Source organism: Pocillopora damicornis, chromosome 3 (genome assembly GCF_964200805.1).
Source record: "Pocillopora damicornis chromosome 3, jaPocDami1.2, whole genome shotgun sequence".
Taxonomy (NCBI): Eukaryota; Metazoa; Cnidaria; class Anthozoa; order Scleractinia; family Pocilloporidae; genus Pocillopora; species Pocillopora damicornis.
The window spans coordinates 27297684-27319232 of record NC_142672.1 but is presented as its reverse complement, the minus strand read 5'-3'; the positions used below and the strand labels follow the sequence as shown (position 1 = coordinate 27319232).

At 37.0% G+C, this 21549-nt stretch overlaps 5 protein-coding genes across 9 annotated transcripts; 4 read left to right on the top strand and 1 right to left on the bottom strand.

Moving 5' to 3' along the window:
- Positions 1–117: 117 nt before the first annotated feature.
- LOC113676674 (uncharacterized) lies at positions 118–1451 on the top strand. Its single transcript, XM_027193362.2, has 3 exons — positions 118–364; positions 455–540; positions 887–1451. The coding sequence occupies exons 1-3, from the start codon at positions 212–214 to the stop codon at positions 1308–1310; spliced, it is 663 nt and encodes a 220-aa protein (XP_027049163.1). The 5' UTR covers positions 118–211; the 3' UTR covers positions 1311–1451.
- On the bottom strand, positions 1302–4711 carry LOC149049127 (uncharacterized). The gene has a single exon (XM_089201977.1). It carries the CDS (start codon positions 3959–3961, stop codon positions 1523–1525), a length of 2439 nt encoding a protein of 812 aa, XP_089058103.1. The 5' UTR covers positions 3962–4711; the 3' UTR covers positions 1302–1522.
- A 1723-nt stretch (positions 4712–6434) lies between these two features.
- On the top strand, positions 6435–9576 carry LOC113685853 (beta-2 adrenergic receptor). Its single transcript, XM_027203428.2, has 2 exons — positions 6435–6722; positions 7974–9576. The coding sequence occupies exons 1-2, from the start codon at positions 6695–6697 to the stop codon at positions 8921–8923; spliced, it is 978 nt and encodes a 325-aa protein (XP_027059229.2). The 5' UTR covers positions 6435–6694; the 3' UTR covers positions 8924–9576.
- Positions 9577–10773: 1197 nt separating this feature from the next.
- Positions 10774–13321, top strand: LOC149049126 (rhodopsin, GQ-coupled-like). Its single transcript, XM_089199120.1, has 2 exons — positions 10774–11035; positions 11688–13321. The coding sequence occupies exon 2, from the start codon at positions 11708–11710 to the stop codon at positions 12704–12706; it is 999 nt and encodes a 332-aa protein (XP_089055246.1). The 5' UTR covers positions 10774–11035; positions 11688–11707; the 3' UTR covers positions 12707–13321.
- Positions 13322–14319: 998 nt separating this feature from the next.
- On the top strand, positions 14320–19167 carry LOC113685837 (adenosine receptor A1). 5 transcript variants are annotated; one of them, XM_089199249.1, is made up of 4 exons: positions 14380–14713; positions 15341–15442; positions 17825–18498; positions 18710–18736. In XM_089199249.1, the coding sequence occupies exons 3-4, from the start codon at positions 17843–17845 to the stop codon at positions 18720–18722; spliced, it is 669 nt and encodes a 222-aa protein (XP_089055375.1). In that variant the 5' UTR covers positions 14380–14713; positions 15341–15442; positions 17825–17842; the 3' UTR covers positions 18723–18736. The 5 variants fall into 5 exon arrangements, with proteins under 5 accessions (XP_027059200.2, XP_089055375.1, XP_027059198.2 ...); XM_027203399.2 differs by having other exon boundaries at positions 14320–14685; positions 17825–19167; XM_027203397.2 differs by having other exon boundaries at positions 14384–14713; positions 17825–19155.
- Positions 19168–21549: the final 2382 nt, after the last annotated feature.

Below are 21549 nucleotides of genomic sequence, written 5' to 3'. Positions count from 1 at the left end.
TGAGTATATCTTTGCCTTTCTTAGTTTTCATTAATTTCCCTAATTCCCAGCGGCTTAAATTCGCCTCACTGCACAAAATGTATCAACCTACTAATACTTTAGGAGTTTCATACTATAAACATGGCCAGAAATCAAGGACAGCCAGCGGTTCCGACCGTAGGCTCATTTTATGCGAATGTTGAATAGCTGCTAAGGTTGCCTCGATCTAAAAATGGCGGCTAAGAAGACGTGTTCCTTTTACCGCGAATTGAATAATTTGAGCACTGCCGATTTTTTTAATGATCAAAAGAGGCTGAAATCATCAGCCAAGGGACCATATTATGAGGTGGAACGTGTGATTTCAAAGAGAAACCGCAAAGGCAAGGTAAGTTGCTTCGTTTTGTTTGTCCGATCTGATGTACTCAAATGGAGTCAGTCAATAATCAGGCTAAAATATATCTCAATTACGCCTTAGGTTGAATATCTTGTGAAGTGGAAGGGCTACGGCTCCCTCTCCAACACTTGGGAACCAGAAGAAAACCTTAATTCGTTGGCACTGAAGTGAGAACGGTGTTTTGATTAAGATAAGTTCTCTCATTGGGCATTAATATGGAACTTGACAGTAGCATTTCTGAGATTCTACGATTTGATCAAATAATTTAGTCACAAGTTCCGATGTTACAATCTTAAAACCCGTGAAAGCAAATATTTTGAAAATTCTAATTTTTTAAATAAACCGATTGTTGTCTTATTGTCATAGGCAATATTTAGTGATTCAATTTCCCTGTTTGATGGTTAATCTTTGGCATTTTTGTATATAAAATTCAAGTACATTTTTCAACTGTACAGGTATCTATCTCTATCTGACCAAAAATAAATTGTCTTTATTGATTTTTTCCCTTTTTAGAGCATATTTAAACCCAAAGCCTACCCAGGAGTTAATTAGTTCAAGTGTGGATGCCTTGCATGCTGCAATTTTGGAAAACCTTGCCTCAAAGAGTTTATCTCCAACAATCATTCCATTCAGGCATGATGTTTTCCAGTATCTTTTCAGGGGAAAGGGGAAAAAAAGCCAAGACTTTGGAAATGTACTGTTGGAAAAACAGGATTTTTCCAACTGCTCCCTTCCAATTGATTGGGACAGACTTTTAGATAGCTTGGGGGATGGAACACTAGTTGAATTTCCTATAAAAGTGCGGCTATTTATGTCAAGAAGCCCTAAAAACCATACTGTGAGCAAGGAAAAAGCAATAATATCATCGCCTAGGTATTTTATTGAAAAACTAAGCATTAATTGTAAGAAAAAGCCATTGCGTGTTTCTGCAAATTAGTTTATTTATAAATGTGTAAATGGTTTTGTGTACAATATCAGTATATATAATTCTGATACAAATCAGTTTTTATACTCTTTCTGTCTCAATATAATTGTAAATACCTGTACCTTAAGAATAAATGACAATGTTTTACTATCATGTCAATCCTACCATTAATAAATCTCTGACCTATATACAAGATATGCTACTACAATTCACAGGTGGCATTATTAATTTTTCTTCTCTCGTAGTCTTTTGCTCTTCCTGTTTTCCCTGAGATCATGTTCCCAATAGGAACTTTTCCTTTTACTGTAGGTTCTCTTTGCACGCTCACTGTCGCGTAGATTCCATTGTCTGGACTCAAGCTTAAGAATGTCAGCAGGAGCATCCCATTTGTTAGATTTTTTGTGAACTATAGCCCTGGCCATATCATTGTTTTTTTCAACTCCTTGCCCTGTAAACAGTTTGATAGTTCTATAGTTTTGCAGAAATATGGGAATGTGGTAGACCATAGCATGCATGTATGGGGTTACATTAGCTCTTTTATAGCCATGCCTTTTTTCTCCTAGTGATGTAAACAGATTCACCCATTCCTTTGCTTTCCAGAAGTAGTCATTTATCATTTCTGTGGAGGGATTCCTGCAGGTTACAGTGCTATATATTTCCCTAAACTTTTCCCATACAGTTTTTACTACTTCAACTGTATCTGGCTGAATAATCCCATTGAGTTTGGTTGGAAGTTCATTAAGCAATTTTTTCTTGTCTGACCCCAAGAGGCTAGTAAAATCGTATTGCCCAGACCCTTTCCCATCAGCATTTGTTTTTTCCCATATGTCAAAGGAGACCCCACATGATCGAATTGCTGCCTGCAAATTTTTTAGGTGTTCATTTTTTTGTTGACATTTCCTCTTGTCCCAGTTTTTGCTTCTGTCCCAGTCTAAGGCATCCCGAACCAAATTTTCTATGAGAACATCTGAAATCCTTAATAGAAGGTGCAGTTCATCCAACACTACATGATCGAGCTCTATATGAAGTAGAGGCTCATGTTCACAGCAATATTTGTCATTTTGTTTCTTTTTCTTTACTAGTTCAAACATCTCTGTAAGAGTTCTCCTTAGATCTGGAGATTGATAATGGTCTAAATTGAAGCTTGTGTCCCACCTCATGTCTTTGTGTATTTTGCACCATACACATGCATAGTGTGAGGTAGCACCCTTCAAACCCATCACAAGTAAAATGAATTTGTAATCGCCCCCTAGGAAAAATTCCAAATTAATTGATTTGCCACCCACTTCTATTTTCTTCTTACTTATAAGAGAATTGATGTCCTTGAAGACATCTTCAAATGACTGCCTTAAGGTATTGTAGTGTTCTTTACCCTTCACAACAGCTATGGTGTGGTTACCTTTTGCTGCCATAACTTCATCATCTGAATGGAGTAGGGCAAAACTCATAAGTATGAAACTAGAATTTCTGGTCATTCTCGCCCCATCCCCTGAAATTTTGATTTGTACATGATCCACATGTGGATGGCTTGCCACATAGTCTTGAACCCTGTCTCTCAGAAGGTCAGTGAATGATGTCTGTGCCCCTTCCGTCTCACCGGGGGTGGAGGTGATATGACAGATGTCATTCAGCTGACTTCTCCTTTGCTTTACAAGGTATGACTTTGGCAAGCCATCAACTACCATTGTAAGCTCATGATAAAAGTTGTCTCCAACACAAAATTTATCTAATAAAAATAGCACCTTTTCTACTTTGGACTTCTCCTCTTCAGACAGTGAGTCAAATGCATTTGAGTTCCCATTGTAATTTGACATCTGGTCTTCAGCCATTACTGTGTGACTGATGCCAGTCTTTTGCTCATTCATAGTCATTGACTCTAGTTCCAGTCCAAATGACTTTGCAAACCACAAAGCAGTTTTGGCTCTACACATAAATTCCTTTAAAGTGCGAGACTTCTTCTTCACCTCTGATATATCTTTCCCCACATAAGTTTTGTCTGAATTTTCAATTTTCTCGAAGTAATGTTGGAGTTCTTCATTCTTTGACTGAAGGTTAGACAAACTTTGTTCCTTCTCTTGAATGGCTAAATACATTTCTGCAAATAGCTGTTTACTCTCTGCTTCAAGATGCTGGTAATTCTGCTTCCACTCCTCCAGTTCATCTCTAATAGCCTCAGTTTCTTCCCTCAAGCAAGTTACTGAAAGTGTTTGTCCTTCAAAAATGTGGAATCTTCTCACTTTTGAGTTAAGTTCCTCTCTCTTGCTACCTCCTTTGGCCTTTGCATATAAATTCTGGACCATTCCAGCAATTTTTGCAAGGGTATTGTTTACTTCTTTTCGTATTTGCTCATCAGCAGTTATGGCAAAGGTATGATGAGGAATACAATACTCAAAAAGGTCAACATAGGTGTATTCCTGGACTGCTGCAGGACTTAGATCACTGCTAGTTGATGCTGACTGATTAGGCTGACTTGCCACAGCAGCTGTCTTTCTAACCTTCTTCTGCAACCCTAGGAATTCATGCCAAGCCTTTATCAATGGATAGGGAATATCCACTGCCACAATGACATTTTTTGTGACTGCCTTTGCAGCATAATTTAAAGAGGGGCTTTCGATGCTCAATTTCCATTTTAAAAAGGATTCCAGTGGAGGTCTGTCAGACATTCTATAATTTTAAATTTTACGTCTACTAATAAACGAATTAGTTCCAAGCCAAATCAATGTTCTGAGACTTAATTTCACACTACAGGAATTGTGCGAAGGCCATAAACAGCAAAAAATTTGCATTTTATCACGTTTCTGGAGCCTTCAGTGGCTCTTAAACAGCGGTAATTGCCTATTAAAGCTTCACAAAATGGCGGTTTGTTGACACCGATTTCGGAGGTTTTCTTGTCATGATTAAGACACATGTTTGCACCGCTTTGCAGCCAAATTTTCTCAGCGAGATGCTCTCATTCGAAACTTGAATTTCCGCATTATTCAGATCTATTTCGCCGAATGTTGGAGAACTTACGAGCTTTCAAATAGCTGTGGAATTGAGGAGCAACCTTCGTAGAGGAAGTTAAGATGTGTGGAGTTGGTTCATGGACACGTACGGCAAACTTGTTGGGAATGAAAGTATGTAATCAATTACCAATTTAAGACCGCTAAGTCGCCACGAAAAGCCCAAAAGATGGTCCACTGCTGCCGAATTTTGGCACGTCGTTACTGCGAGCGACTTTGCGTGAGGTATGTTTAGGGTGTTTTATCATGTTTTAGATGTGTGGAACTTGACTTTTCACATGTACGATTTAATTACAAATGGATTTCTTACTTCTCTCATACAAAGCTTTTATGAAGCTGCCATATTTAAAGTCCACAAATTGCTAGGAGTGCGCATGCTTAGGGGCCATGTTGTCCTCGATTTCTGGCCATGCGAAGATGCGTTTTAGGCGGATCTTAATCTTCTTTTGACACACAAATCTAAGCATTCTGTCCCATTTCTGGGATAAACAATCATTATTACGAGATTAACATCGGAAAAGAGCGCTACAGAAACTGAACCTGTACGCATCACTTACTCAGAATTGCGTGGGTGAAACCTCTCTACCTGATGAAAAAACATCTTTGTGGATGATAACAGTTCATATATGTTTTCTGATTGAAAGGGGAAGGTTTGGCCCGTTCGACTTCACGTAAGACACTGGATGTCGCCACTTTGTAGTCCTGGTTAAAATTTGTCTTATTCTATGTGAAACGAGCTTAACCTGCCCTAGTTTTATGTATTTGAAGTGCTTAACGTCGTTAACTAAGTGATTTTGAGCCGGTTGTGGTCGATTCCATCATGTTGTGTAACGTCAGCAAGAAGTGAAAAAATTACCTTTTCACACAAGGGACAGAAAGATGAATTCTCTGCACTGTCCGCTAAACATGTCTTATAATTCTTGCTTCGAGATTTTGTGGTTTGAATCAAACAGCATCCTCGATTGATTTTTCACTCTCCTCTCATCACCTTATTTCTGAAAATGTGTTTATTTATCATATTTTGGTCTCTATGAATCAAAAGGTTGAATAACTGTCCGTGCTATTCTTACACCAGGCTCTCAATGAGGCGATTGCTTGTACGACTGATGGTTGAAATTTTTCAGTTTTTACGTCTTAAATTATTAACCACATGGAGACTCTGTGTTACACGATTACTTCGTGTTATGTGAGAAATTATTTATGCCCATTATTAATGCCCCTTCGTTTAATCCTTTACATCCTAACATTACTGTCCACATTCTCCATGCTCTTCTCTAGAACGTCTCCTTTAGTATTGGTTATTCCTCGATCGAGCCCTTCGCAACATGGACCTCCACCCGACTTTTCATCTGAATTTTTCCTTCTCGTCATCGCAACCACCATTAGTTCTTTGCTTGTTGTGTGTATTTGCTTGTCTTCTGTAATTTTGCAAGGTTTCATGGGATATGGGTCGGGAACTAAGTCGCTAGGGCTGGAATAAAGTAATGACTGAGTTTCCTCGATGTCCCACTATGACATCCATGTTGGTGACGTCATCAAGTATCCAGAAATGGTTATGGCCCGGACTGTTGACAAGGAGAATAACAATCAAGAGCTTCCTTACTTGACGATCAATGATTTTAATGAATGATTCAGCAGAATTCCTTCCTGTAAGGAGGAATCATATGCAAGTCACTCTTAGGGTTTAAGGCATTTAAGTACTAAAACAAGTTAATGTCAAGAAAAATATTTAAGTCCTTATAAGGTTAAATTTCATTTAGTGCAATTCGGAGACAGTTAAAAATTAATCAGTTTATTTTTACCTTTATGTGCTGTTAGACTGATATTAGATGTCATTATTAACATAGGGTTTTCATTCTGGTTTAATCTGAAAAAGATGGCTTGGAATCTTGTTGCTGCATCTTTAAATTAGGTTTTCCTCCATCCATAAAACATTTTTATTTCACGGAAATTTTTTTGTTTTTAAATGATGTGAGACTTATTTGGCATATTGGAACGCGAATTCGGTAGGTTTGTTAAAACAGAGATCAATCTGTATTTACCAGCTTTTGTGCGCGTGTTTTGATATGAGCTATATTTTGACAGTTGCTATAGACACTTGCCTTTTAAGATTTCACCTTGGGAAAAAATATTCAATTGATTCAAGCTGTTTGACAAAATTGGTCCACATCCTCTTCTCGAGAAAAATCTTCCCACTCTTATGCCCGTTGCTGTTGGGAGCTCGAAGACTTGTCTCAATGTGATAAGTCCACCAACTCCATTTTACCCAAAGGCTCCGCGACACATCAGACGGCACCAAACTTTTGAAACCCACTAAATTTATTTCTTGGAGAAGTCTTCTTTTCCAAATCGAATTAATTTCTGTCTTTATTTTTACAAATTTCAGAAAAATTGATGGCGGAACACAGCACTAGAAATCAAGGTAAAACGAACAGTGTGGTTCACTTTTGTTAAGAGTTTGTTTAGGATGATATTCGGGGCAATTTCACAATAACCCGGGAGGAAGAAGGACGTTTGCACTACGTAAAATCAAATTACATACGTATAATAATTGTGAACTAAACTGTCTTTTAAAAATACAGAATCTTGAGCTGGAAGGATCCCAACAACTTTCACCCTTGGCTGTAAAATCAGTGGCATTTATGTGAACATACTCTAATAAGCATAATTTTGTTTCACCAAAGAAAAAGGGAGGAGAAATCTTTCCCAGTTTTTAGAATTTAAATAATTTTTTTCTTTTCAATTATTTACTCTTCGATCGGAAACATAATCAAAGAGCATGGTGGCAGTTTGGTCATTTATTTTAGTGAACCTGCTGTGCTCATGATTACCTAACACAAACAGCTGATTATATGTAACAAATTATAGAAAGGATTTCTAAACCAATTAGAACACGAAGTCTTCGATTTTTATGTAATTTAGAATACTTAAATAAATCTCATCCCTCGGCACATCCAGCAAAAGAAATCCTAAATTAATTTTTGCCCAATAACTTTTGTGGGTTTGACATCCCTGTTGTCAATTATTTGGTTGTAATCAGCATATCGAGATTAAAAGAAAATTACAAAAATCCCCCCAAAAAATTGCAGAAAGGGTTCAAAGCCCCCTAAAAAACTGTTTTTCCTTTTAGAAGATGTTTTGTTTAATAATATAAATTGCTCTTGTGGAGTGTGTCAGTGCAAAAATGTTGTGTAACCTGTTCTTATTTGTATTCAAAATCATAATTCAAATCATTTGTTTTCATTTCATAGAGTTAGGTTTCAGTAAGGTTAAAAATTACATCAATAAAGAAGAATAATAAACTCGTTAAATCCACTGCTACTTTTCTCTAGTTTTGTATTAACGTTTTGTGTTTTGTAACTTTATAATTTGTTGTCAACCGTACTTGACATCCCGTAACTTTTAAACGAAGTCACCGCCAGGTAAAATTGTTGAATAACGCGAGTTAAAAACATAGCTGGAGGCTTCCTTTACGGAGACAACATGCTGAATGCAATTAAATAATAAAAAGGGAACACCAAACTCCGGTGGTTTTGAGTTGCAGGCTCATGTAACTAAAATTACGTGTGTTCTAATGACACAGAAGCGCTGTCCCGGTGACTTCCCGCCTCGATTAAAATATTTAATCTTGCCCGGGATGATAAATAATAGTATACCCGTTCTCTGGTTTTAGATACAATGTTTCATGCAGCGGATTATCATCAAACAGACGCTGAAACAATTGCCTGGATTGTGACGTTGGCTGTTGTGGGTGCCTTAGCAACCGTCATAAACCTCTTGACACTGTACACGTTTCTCTCAGCTGCAGCGCTCAGATCTCGTAAGCATGTAATGATCATGAACCTCGCTGCGGCTGATGCTTTGTTCGGAGTCACTGGAATACCAGTTTACCTAGTTTATCTAATTCGACCACAGTTGACTTTGTTTTACGTATGGGTGATGGCGAGCAGGTTCTGTAAAGTAGCTTCACTTTTTACTCTCGGTGTCATCGCAGTGGAAAGGATGCATGCCATTGTATGTCCTCTGCGGCACAAAACACTCTCAAGGCTGGTCTTTAACATCACCATCGCATCAATTTGGATTTGTGCATCTGCATTAACAGTGAGCGGGTTGGTTGTGCTTTTTCGTAACGTTGACATTATAACCTTTCTTTCACTTGCCTCTGTATTTACTCCCGTTTTGACTATTACTGTGGTGTTAGTCATTGGTTCGTGTTACATCTTCATTTGGGTCTCCTACAAGCGTCGAAGATTTCATGCGATCAATCCTTCAACCATTCGGGAACGTTCGTTGGCTCTCACGCTACTACTGGTCAGTGGTGCCTTCCTAGTCACGTGGTGTCCTCCCTTACTATATCTATCAGTTATTCCGAATTGCATAGACTGCATCCAGCCTAATATACAAATCTTAGACTGGTTTGTATTGGTATTTGGAATTCAGTGTCTGGTTAACCCTGCCATTTATTGCTATCGACTGCCTCTGTTTAAAGTCAGTTTGAAAGCGGTTATCAAAAGAGTGTTTGTGAAGTGTTTCCATCCGTGTTGCAATACGGCACCCAAAAACTCCTCAATTCGTCCCGGTGACCAAAAGGTTCAGGAACTACAAAAACAGCCAAAGGTTTAGTGTAATTGATATGAAAGTGACTTTGGAAGGCTCTATCGCTGTGGAAATAGAGGCTAGAAGTCTTACATAGACATTTTTGTGATAACCCTCATTTTCCATTTATAAGGGGACCCTCTGGTTGAAATCCATTAAAAGAAGAGATCACTAGTGATTTGATCATAGCATCGCAACTGTTCTTATTAAACTGTTAAAATTTAACAGAAAGCAAGTGGACGGCTCTTTGTATCAGCCAATGTGAAAACTTCGCCGTATTTGTTTAATCCTGATTAATTATTAACACAACAAAGAATCAACCATTTTTCAAGCTATCTTCAGCCCTCGTAAACTAAATGTACAAAATACATCCAATTGAACTGGTTTCTAGCATCATGTATCTATATAAGATGGATTATTATGCTACTTTAGAGGGAAATCGGTTTCGACTCTTGATTTCACTATGGTACCTTTCGAGAAAAGTTAAACTTGTCGAAACTCAGTTATTTTGTAAGAAAAATGGAATTTCGCTCAATTTTTGCAAGGTATGTCAAATTAAAAAACAGTTACAACAAATTTGGTAATGACTGCACAAAAAAAACTTGAGCATTTTAACCTTAATGGTTATTAAGAAGGATTTCAAATAAATAATGTTGAAGTAAACACTTTTTTTTTACAAAGATGTCTTAGACCGTCTTTTAAAAGTGTTAGATCGTAACTGCCTGTCAGCAGAAGTTCATCGCATCAAGATTAGGTACCGGGGCAAGATGTTATCCTAGTGGAGCGAAGAAAGATGTTACTAAAGTGGACACACACAAAAAAATTAACGGGTCCTCCTCTCTCCCCTGAGAAATCGAATCTCTATTTCAGGTCCGCACTCCGATGAACAGGGAATTATTGTTTTATGGTGAGCTCTTGTAGGCTAACATTCGGCCAATATTAGGTTGATATGCAACACGCGCAATATATATTGTCCCTACTTGAGCCTCGGGAACTGGAAAAAATTCTCAATTCATTGTATATGAGCTTTTTTTCTAGGTAGACGATATCTAAACCGTATTTAGAAATTTCGTATGTTCTTAATCTGAAGACCTTTGTTAAAAAGATAATGTCAACAACTCATTTTAATTTATCTATCGGTAGAAGTGTTAATTCAGGTGGCAATCGGAAGCATTTCGAAGAAATATTATCATGGACTTTCATCTCATTTGGCTGTTTTCTATTATTGCTATTGACATGGGAGGGAGCTTTCAATTCAAAACAAGCTGAGTTCTTTTTTTTATTTCACATAATACTTTGCAACCGGCTATGGAAGTTTCAGAAGTAAAATGCTCTAATTGTGAACCAAAGAATGTCTACTGTTTGCTAATGCACCTCGCAATTTTTGTTGTCTTCAAGTCATGATTTGATTGAGGTCTACACACGATACTGAAACCGACAGTGTAAACTTACAAAACGGCTACGTGATAACGTAGAATCTTCGACATAAAGGGAAGTTTATTGAACCAAAGTTTAGGAGTTGTTTAACAAAACCGCGTCCTAAACCATCCTTATTTTAGCAGGACCTTTAATTTGAACATTTAAGTTTGTGAACAGTGTAAAGAGGGACGAAGACTAAAAGACTGGGAACGAAATTACTTTATTATATCGACCATCTTATGAAGAAAACCTGAGGCCCACTGCTGGCGTAAAATCGTGGTTTGGAACGCTCTTTAGAACTTTTATGAACCGCCCTGATCGTTTCATAATTACACTGAGACGTTGAAAAGAATCCTTTGTTTGCTTGTAGCCTTCTGGGACGCTTAGTCATTAATGTTGTTTGGAAACTCATGTAAATTTTTCGCAAAATTCAATCAATAGCCTTTGTTCGAAAAAATACAAGCAAAAGTTTTAAAGCGGAATTTAGCTGCTGGGCGAAAGATATTTACTTGTGCCTTAGCTTTCAGTTCAATGAGGATAATTTTTTTCAACAGTTTCAGTCTTACTGCAAAGGTCAATTAATATTCATCTGACATTACAGTCATATTGTCACTCGTAAACAACATTTTAGAGGCAATTACAGCAGAACTCGGCTTTCAGTTTGACGCAGCCGGAGATGGAATGAAAAAAAAGGAATAAATCATTAGAACTTGGGTCGTGGTGAGTATGTCTTCGCTTCATTTGAAGTAGAGCTCGCGCACCTTTGCAGTCCTTTGATCGCAGTGATCGCATAGCGCAATTTGTCGACCGCGATCTTCGTCTCATTTGTTGGTTTTGAGCCCATACTCATAACAATGGTTATTCTGTATTATTCTCGAAGCCAAAAACAAGTTTATTTAATACGTTGGTTTATATGAAAGTTGATTATTGATCCTCGCAGGAAATTTTCTTTTCTTCTGAAGCAAAGGTCTGATTAGTTTTATCATATATCAAATTAAATATCGTCACCCACTGGATTGCATCGTTTGTTTCTTGATGATTACTGAGTCTTGAGGTTTTTCGACAATACTAGTGATGACTTTTCTTCATTTGTACAGTTCTGCCTTGTATAATCGAGTTGAAGGGAGCCTCTCTCTTTAGCATCCAAGTTTTAACGTTCCACTTCTCAGAATTCAGGAAGCTGTTAAGGCTTTTATTTCATTTTGGAGGAAACAATTCAAAACTTGTGACAAGTTCTTTTCGAGAAATCTGGTGATTTGCTTGACGACATTTTTTGTCATATATTTCGTCATGTGCAAATATAAGTCAAATTCAATTCAGTTTAGCATATCTCTTTTCTGATACTAACAGTATGATTTTATCATCTTTACAGTAAAATTTGAATTAGCATAAATGGATTCACACGAAGCAGAGGAGAATCTTGATTTGGAATCGTCATCGTGGAAGGTTTGGTGTTCAATTTATGGAATATTAAGTTTCTTCATCATCGTCGTCAACACTTTGGCGCTGTTCACTTTCATAAAGACTCCATCGCTCAAGTGTCGAAAACACATCATGGTCATCAATCTTGTTGTCGCTGATCTCAGTTATGGAGCCTTGGGATTACCTACATTTATTTACTACGTATTCAAGCCAACATTAATCTCCTTTAACGTCTCAACAGTTCTTACCTCTTTTTCAAAATTGGTTTGTCTTTTCAGCGTTACTGCGATTGCCATGGATCGAATGTATTCCGTTGTTTGGCCAATACATCACAAAGTTATCAGCATTAATGTTTACAAATGTGCCGTCATGGCTGTTTGGATTGTTTCTGCTGGAGTGGCCACATTTGAGATGTATAATCGGGGTACATTTAGCAAAAAGCCCAAAACTTTTATCCCTGTGTTATTTATCGCATTACTGGTAGCAGGTATAGTAACTATTGGTTGCTATGTGTGTATTTGGTTTAAAGCTAGACGCAGAAGGAAGAGAACAACCACCAAACAGGATAGAAACTTGGTTTTTACTCTGTTACTAGTAACCGGAGTGTTTATGGTCACTTGGGGAATTCCTATCAGTTTTCTGTCAGTCTCCAGAATGTGCAAAAAATGTTATCAATTTTATACTGTGGCTTTTAAATGCATGCAGCTGCTTTTTGCATTACAATCTTTGATCAACCCAATTATTTATTGCTTTCGACTGCCAACGTTCAAAATAAGTTTAAAAATGAGATTACAAGAGTTGAAAAGTTCAGGCCGAGGCATTGCGCCAAGAAGATCAAGTAAGGTGACTGCTAAACCTGAATTGTGGAGGACCTCGGTAATTAAAGAAACGCCGAAACAGCCAGTAAGAACTCAGGGGGAGGCGGCACAACTAACACGCACTGAGCCTAAGAGAGATCGAAATTTGTAATATTGCAATCCCCCCATTAAGCCGAGGTGCTTTGGGAAAAACAATGAAAAACACGTTTACATGTAGTAACTTTTCTTGTTTTTTTTTGTTTGTTTGTTTGCTCTTAAAGCTTTTGCTAGTTATAGTGGCTGAGAGAGGAGGCCGTTATTACTGACAGCGGGTTCAAGTGCGAAACTGAACTAGATAATCACCCTCTGAAGGCGTAAATAGATATAGATACGAAAAGTAAAACCTGTATCTATCAAGTCGGTGCAGACATTAATTGTGTCCCTTTGCGTCCGAAATTTTCAGAAATAATGCTTAAAGTTACAACTTCTTGGCAAGATGGGCATGAGGTCTTTCTTGTGAAGGAGGAAATCGAAAAAGATGTCAGCTGTTTTGAAACTGGAGTCTTTTTCGCACCGCTATTTTGTATCATATGATGTAATACCGTTTTTCTCATTTATCTGCATGATCCGGCTTTGGGACTACCGGAAACCAAGAAGCTCTTGTTTGATTAGAACAATGGCATCCGTATTTCGTCATTGCATCCAAAATAGCGCTTACTGGGAAATGTAACATCAACATTTCGTGTATTTGTTTCTTGCTTAATTATATTTTTTTCTTGTTTCCCAATTTTTCTTGTAATTCTTTATAACACAAGACATTATCATGGGTATTGCTAAAACGGATTTGAAGAGCGCGTGCTTACTCAAAGCTGGTGCTCAGATCCTTTTTCCGTTTTGTCGTCCGCTATGTTAATGTTTTTAGACCGAGAGTCTGTTACGAAAAAAATCACACTTCCCACGCGCTCCTAAATTTACGAGCGTCACGTTCTGATTTAATGCCTCACGTACTATTTTTTTTGTGTGTGTTAGTCACGCGTCTCTCGCGTTTCTGAAAAAAGACGTTTACCAATAAAAAAAAAGTTGGTTTTAACCCACAAATCTCTTACAAACGCACGATACAAAAAACATGGTGGTTGGAATATATACGCGGCTTGACACAAACTAGTATGAACACGAACTCATGGGCACTGAATATATGACATGAAGAAATTATGCAGTTCTTGGCACGGAGTGTCCGTAAGGGTAAATTATACAACGGCGCGATGCACAATATTTGCTACCCTAATCTAAGATCTCTTTGGATCCATGAAGATGTGTTTGTTGAAAATGAATCTTTTTTTTCAAATATCCGAATTGAACCATGTCGGATTAAAAATAGTCAGAACTGAACCATTTTACTTGTCGGAAAGTGACTGCCTTTTTCTGCTGCACAATTTGCAATCTTTATTGTAGTGTTATGGTTTGCAAATTATCGTTTTCTTTGAGAAAATGTCGCTCGCGCAGTACGCGATCGACACTCGGTTATAGAAACTGCTGTTTACAAAAATTAAAATGCCGTTAAATCACTTATACCGTTTCCTCGAACTTTGATTGCTGAGCACTCAAACATTTCTCGTTATAATAATAGGGTTAAAGTCTTCACTAAGTGATCTAAAATTAGAGATTAGATGGGCATAGTTCCTAATTGCTGTTGTGGGCCACCCTGATTGTTTTCAACGTATTTAAATCACAAAGACGTTGACGCAAAAGTTTTGTTTGCCCTAAACCAACTGGGAGGGGACTTTTAGTTCATTATTTTTGTTGGAAATTCATAACAGTTTTCTCACGCTCCTGAGAGAAAACGTTTTTCTTTTTCTCCCCGAAATTTTTTTTAAAAGAGCATTTATGTCTGAAATCGAACATTGTAGCGGAAGTTGATATTTAGAATTTTGGTTTATGGGTCATTAGCGAATTGTTTTGTGTTTCCTTTTAGTAGAGGAAAATTATTCGTTAATTCGTCATTAACGTCACAATTGTTAATATCTGTAAACATCATTTTGACAAAATAGCAGTCATGTTAGTTACCAATGACACACTAGTTCCAGTTGTATTATGGATTTGGTTTGACTCGATTGTCAACGGAGTGAAGACTGGAGGAACTATCATTGGCTCGTGAGTATATCTTATCCTTTGAGCAGAGGTAATTTCAATTTTAATTTCTGGCAATTTTTACGATCATAAGTACCGCACAATGCGGTCAACGACAGCCTCCCGTTGAATTATTGTCTAATCGTGGTGCAGTAATTTACTGACTGCGCTCTGAAGAGTTACAACTTTGAATGATAGGTTTATGCTTGAGGTTAATAGCAACGGTGAAAAAGATCTTTGATTTCACTCGTGCAAATCGACCCAACTGAAAATAGCAGCTGAAAAATATGTCGTTTGCGGTTTATTCAAAAGTGTCGCGTCAGCGCACGTAAGCTGAATGCAGTTAACGAGAAGAACCTCTCTAGTCTCAGAAAACAACATTCGTTTTCGATAAATATAACTGCTTGCATTTCAGTAAAACGCAAGATATAAACTACTGTGCGGCTCTTAGATGTATTCAATTACCGCATAAGCGAGAAAAGTTACTTGAGCGATCGACGCTGCTAATTATCAACGGTTTGACTTTGACTGGCGAGAGAGACACTAAGTTTATCCTTTTGAAAGTTTTCTACGAAACGGTTAAAGATTTGATACTATGATGTTAAAACAGGATTTTTAAAGACTTTCTCTGAATGACATCTGAGCTCATTTTTTTTTTTTTAATATTTAAATTTCACAGATGTTCTGAAAAGAAGTTCTGATGAAAGTTTTTCATACGACACGCCAAAGACATTCTCTTTTAATTATCATGACCGCAGTATGATTATAACGAGTTTTAGAGGTAAACTGCTCTCCTTCATAACTCAGTGAATAACCTTAAAGTTCTTGTGATACTTAGCTCTTTTTATCTCGACTGCAACAGACTTAATCCCGCTAATACTGTTTCCCATGAGTAGATTAGTGTTTGTTATACGTTTTATTTCAGCAATCCAAGCCATTTATTAAAGTTCACTCGAATTACTCTAGTCTGAAGTTTCAACGAAGCTCAAATAAACACCATAAAATTTCATATTCAGAATTTGTTTTAAGGTGTGCTGTTTTAATTTGAGAGAGAAGGTTTGCATAAAAAAAAAACATGTCATCAAAGCTGTCCTTTTTGTTTTTTTTTTTAAGACCATACTGGACGAAGTCTCATTTGAATCAGCTGAATCGGGGAGGAGCGGAACACATATCGTTTCCAATATCATTCTGAAATTTTATGAACGCAGCCTGCTTAAATGATTCATTGACACAGGGTTTTTTAATTTGAGGTTTTCTTAGTCATCGCGAATGTCAAATAAATATATCCTCCAAGAGACGTTGTTCGGTTAATTAAAATAATCATTCTGATTTTGCCGGTCATTTTTGGCCTGTTCGCCTTTCTGACGAAACCATGTACAGTGAAGGACTATAGCGAGACGTGTAAGTCTGTTGTAAAAGAGACTTCAAGGGTCATTTGAAATATGAATATGAACGCTATTTTGACAGTTGCTAAGGACACTTGCGTATTTGTTTTATTGTAGGATACAGAAAGAGTGTTAGACGTGAACAAATTGCTTTCAAAACTTTGAGTTTTAAAAATCTTTTCTTTTCTGGTTGGGAATGTTTATGTGGTTTCAATTTTACCGCTGCGATCGCTAAAGTGCGACTGTTAGGTCGAATTCTTTTTAAATGTCCCATGATCCAAGCTAGATAGATGAAAAAACCACTTTATTGACTCTGAGCGACATCAAAATTGCTTCTATCTCGCGTTCAATGTAAAAGTGTCAACTTACTTCATAAGAAAAAGTGTCAAACTACTTCATAAGGAAAGAAGTATATCATAATGATTTCAAAAACACAACATTTCTTTCACAAAAACGAAACAACTTATAGCGATAATCCCGACCAAAATGATTCTTTTGTTTCGCATTGTAACCCACCTAAACTAACCTTTTCAAAATTAACAGGATAATTGATTTCGTTTCGTTTTGGCCAACCTTTTCGAACGTTAGCCCTTCGCCTGTCGCTCTGACTAAGGGCTAACGCTCCAAACGTCAGCTTTCAAACTCTTTACGGTGGCCAATTTACGTTATCAACGCAGTTGATAATACCAAATTACCTTGCTATACTCTCCCACCGAAGCAGCACCACAGTTTCTTTAGAAAATTACCTTATTGCGAATTAAGAGGCGATCTCTATAAAAGCGGTCCAGGGCATTTCGCATCGGAATAAAGTTTCCCTAAAACTTTGCCCAATGATCTATCTTTGGTAGCAAGTAAATAAAACCACATTAGTTTCTGGAAATACGTTAAAATAAAATTTTTTAGAGTTCTCAATAGTCAAAGCTGCAAAACTCACTTTTTTGACTGCTTGCGACATCGAAAATTTCAAAAGTTAAAAAGCCCGGTTCTCGTATCACACCGCATGCAGCAAAAGATCTTTTGTATTCTTAGACTGTATGATATGTAAGGTGTATAAAAAGCATTTCAATTTTGATATTCGTTTAGTCAGAGGTTCGTCATGATTTATTTAATGACACACGTTAGACAGCTTTCTGAAATTGATCAAAAGTACTCTTTCTTTCTTGGTTGATATTGCTCAAGTCCAGACCAGACCATTGAAAACTCCGCTTGATTTCTTCTAATAAGATGTTTGGCAGCAGAAAAATATAAAAAAATCTTGCACTTATTAATTTTCTTCGCCGTGGTGACTTCAAACTTTTAGCGATTTTGCTAGCGTGACAGCAGATTATGCAAATTATTCATTGAGCAAACTCTGACCGTTTTATATAAGTAGCTCAATAAATCTTAGATTTTGGCCATTTCAAGTTGAAAATATAGTAGGACAGAGTTTTTAGACCAGAGTTTAGAGTTTTTTTGGACTTTTAAAATGTTTAGGGTGTCTATCAGCGTGGTCTGTTAGCTCTGTCCTACTATATTTTCAACTTAAACAACCCCTTCAAAACTTACTTCCTGCATCATATCTATTTAACACAGTTATTTACTACTCGATACACGAGTCAGAACAATGTTTATTCGTCTATACGCATATGAGCAACTGGCCGATTCGATTACGATTTGCACCGGGAAATGTTCCAGTTTTTTTTTTCTCAGTCTGGAATTTGCATATCGTATGCTAAGGCTTTTGTTCATTTGCACTTAGTCCTTTTATTTATTTCTTTCCTACCATGATTCATTCATAGAAATCTGAACAATCATCAATGGATATTCGCCAAGCAAAAGAGATTGTTCAAACGTTATCAACTGGAACTTTACGGGCTTGGACCGGAGTTTATGCTGTTGAAAGTTTCATCATCGTCTTTGTCAACTCATTGTCACTGTATACTTTCAACAAGACTCCGTCCCTCAAGACACGAAAGCACATGATGGTTGTCAATCTCGCAGTCGCTGATCTCATTTTTGGAGCCCTCGGAATATCGTCTCTTATTTACCTGATATTCAAACCAACAATTACTTCCATTTATGTGTTAAATGCGTCGTACACGTTTCCGAAAGCAGCATGCCTTTTTACTCTGGGTGTGATTGCAGTGGAACGAATGCATGCAATCGTCTGGCCCTTACGTCACAAAGTTATGAGTGGTCGTGTCCACAAAATTGCTCTCGTGGGAATTTGGATACTGTCCGGCATCGTGACTGCATTGGAATTGTACAATACGGATGCATTTGGCGAATCTGTTAGATTTGTCTTTTTCCTGCCAATGACAATTTTTGGTGTAATTAGCATAACAATTGTTTGTTACGTGTGCATTTGGATAAAAGTTAAACGCAGACGACAGAGCGTGCACGGTGCAGCGACCCGAAAGGATAAATCATTGGTGCACACGTTGCTGCTTATTACAGGGGTTTTTGTGCTCATGTGGGCACTTCCTATAACTTATTTTTCAGCTTCAAAGATCTGTGACAGCTGTTACAAGATTACATATCCGCTTCTTTTCCACCTTTTTAACGCGTTGGTAGCGCAACAATCATTTCTCAACCCAATAATTTATTGCTTCAGGCTGCCTATGTTTAGGATGAGTTTGAAAGCGAGGCTGCGAGAGATGAAACATTCTGTTTGTTTTCTGCAGAGGCTTTCGTTAGAGTCAAGAAAGAAAGGAACACGAACTGAATTGCCAACCTCAGTAGTAAGAGAAAATCATGGCAGCCTGGAAGTCGTTTGAACTAGGGTTAGAGCTATCAAGTTTGGAGCTTGGAGCGGGTCCCAATATAAGCGCCGCTGCAAGTGCGTTTCTTGGCTCACGAGTCATGTGGAGGCCTTCTTGAGTAAAACGAGGTGGCAAACTGATGCTAGAGCTCTCCTGGCCCTCTCCGTTGGTCGGTACCGATCAACCAATGGACACCTGTTTATAGAGACAATTGAGCAAGGCGACAATATAAAATATTTTGAGTTCTTGAAAAATGTTCGTTTGTTCTAAAATTAATTAGGAACCTCACACGTGTCACATGACGACAATTGTATAAAATGTTAATCTTGAGAGTTAAGCAGTTCGCCTAAAAATTGGTATCAATAAGAACAATAAGAACTGCTGGGCGAAAAATGGTTCCGTATTTCTCAGGAAATCAGAGAATTCACCGATCCGCAAATTTGCAAATATGGAGGACCTAAACGCATTTACCCAAGGATAGAGATAAGTAACGCAGTAACAATATTATTGTTAGTTTTTAATATCTCACCTATGATATGATTTCAAACGCGCTTTAGATGCAAAAGCGAACCAGAAGATACAAAGAACAGGACCGAAATAGAAAACTCTTTCTTAAAGAACTTCCATATTATAACTTCACTAGCAACTTAACTCTCTACCACGGGCAATTTAACAACTCTCTGATCCAAAATCAGCTACCAACTAAGAGACAACTCGAAAACCTAAATGGTTTGCATGATCTTGATCTTTTCAGACTAAACTCAAATCTTGATGACAGTTTAAATACCAACAATAACTTATTCAATCAACAAATCTACAGCCGTTATTATTCTCCGTATAATTTTAATAAAAACCTAAATACCCAAATAAGAGACGTGATGGAAACGAGCTTTTCGATTTTTCATAACAATATCATCAGTTCAAATCACAATCTCGAAAAACTCCAAACCAACTACTTATCAGAAATGGATTTTCAGTTTGATATTATTGGACTTACAGAAACGAAAATAACTAAAACGACTGGTAATATTAGCTTTGAAATTCCAGGTTACACTTTTGAATACGTAGCCACACCATTGGCGTCAGGAGGCGTCGCGCTTTTTATCAATGAAGACCTTAATTACACAGTGCTTGAAAGGGTCTCTTGCGAGGCGTTTCAAGCATTGTGGATAGAAATTTCCCATGAGAAACAAAAAAATGTCATATGTGGAATAATTTATCGTCAACACAACTCCCCAGATCAATTCATTGAATATTTTAATGATACGATCGAAAAGCTGGCTTCCACTGGGAAAACACTTTATTTAATGGGTGACTTTAACCTATGTCTTTTAAAGACGGAATCATCTTCATATAGTCAGGATTTCCTACTGGCCCTACAGAGTTTTTATCTTGTTCCAACTATTGACAAACCAACACGCGTACGTAATAACTCAGCCTCTCTTATTGATAATATTTTCGTTAATAATCCTGATCAAGTTCTAATTAGTGGAAACATTATTACCGATGTCTCTGATCATTTTTCTCAATTTTGTATTTTGAAATCTAAGCGAGACAAACCTGTCAAGAAAACAATTAAAAAACGCGACTTCTCTCAATTCTCCTCTGAGGAATTTAATAATGATTTGTCCGCGATCGACTGGGATGCTATTATTGCCTCAAAAACAAATAATATTGATGAACTATTCTCATCTTTCTACAGAAAATTAAATTCAGTCGTGAATAACCATGCGCCTGTTAAAATTTTATCCAAACGTAAAATTAAACAACTTGCAAAACCGTGGATAACAAAAGGAATAAGGACATCAATAAAAATAAAGAACAAGCTATATGTTAATGGAATACACAGCAAATATAAATATTATAGAAATAAAATTACAAACCTTATTCGTTTGAGTAAAAAACGTTATTACTATGATTTCTTTGAGAAAAATACAAATAATATGAAAAAGACGTGGAAAGTAATAAATGAATTAATAAATAACCAAAGGACAAAAAGCAGAGTGTTAACGAAGCTGAAAGACCCAAGCAATAACAATCAAATAACACAAAATCCTTCCAGATTACCAAATATTCTAAATAAGCATTTTGCAAATGTTGGTAATTTACTAACAAGTAAATTGCCAAAGAAAGATAACTATATGAGTTATCTTGGTAAATTGAAATCACCTGATTCTTCCTTCTTTTTCAAACCCATTACACCAGAAGAAGTTAAACAGGAAATATTATCCCTACCAAATAGTAAATCCTGTGGCTTATACTCCTGCCCTACACAACTGCTTAAATCTTCTTGCAATATCATATCTCCAGTTCTTTCTCATATTTTCAATTTATCTGTTATCCTTGGTGTCTATCCTTCAAAACTTAAGATTTCTAAAATAACGCCAATATATAAAAGTGACGACGAGACCGACCCTTCAAACTATCGACCAATATCTCTTTTGTCTAATTTTAATAGGATTTTTGAAAAACTTTTGTACTACCGGATGAAGGAATTTATTGACAAAAACAACCTATTGTACTCCTCACAGTATGGCTTTCGCAAGTCACATTCCACAGAGCATGCAGTACTTGATATTGTCGAAGATATACTACGTAATATGGATAAACGGTACTTCTCATGCGGTGTCTTCATTGACCTGAAAAAGACATTTGATACGGTCAATCATGAAATATTACTCGATAAATTGAACTTTTACGGTTTCCGTGGATTGATAAATGACTGGTTTCAATCATATTTAAAAAATAGAACACAAACAATT

Excerpts from the sequence above, each read along its gene's own strand:
- LOC113676674 (XM_027193362.2), top strand. The coding sequence starts at position 212 with ATGGCGGCTAAGAAGACGTGTTCCTTTTACCGCGAATTGAATAATTTG. Across the intron at positions 365-454 it reads AGAGAAACCGCAAAGGCAAG|GTTGAATATCTTGTGAAGTG; the intron begins GTAAGTTGCTTC and ends ATTACGCCTTAG. Across the intron at positions 541-886 it reads CTTAATTCGTTGGCACTGAA|AGCATATTTAAACCCAAAGC; the intron begins GTGAGAACGGTG and ends TTCCCTTTTTAG.
- LOC149049127 (XM_089201977.1), bottom strand. The coding sequence starts at position 3,961 with ATGTCTGACAGACCTCCACTGGAATCCTTTTTAAAATGGAAATTGAGC.
- LOC113685853 (XM_027203428.2), top strand. The coding sequence starts at position 6,695 with ATGGCGGAACACAGCACTAGAAATCAAG. Across the intron at positions 6,723-7,973 it reads ACACAGCACTAGAAATCAAG|ATACAATGTTTCATGCAGCG; the intron begins GTAAAACGAACA and ends CTCTGGTTTTAG.
- LOC149049126 (XM_089199120.1), top strand. The coding sequence starts at position 11,708 with ATGGATTCACACGAAGCAGAGGAGAATCTTGATTTGGAATCGTCATCG.
- LOC113685837 (XM_027203399.2), top strand. The coding sequence starts at position 17,843 with ATGGATATTCGCCAAGCAAAAGAGATTGTTCAAACGTTATCAACTGGA.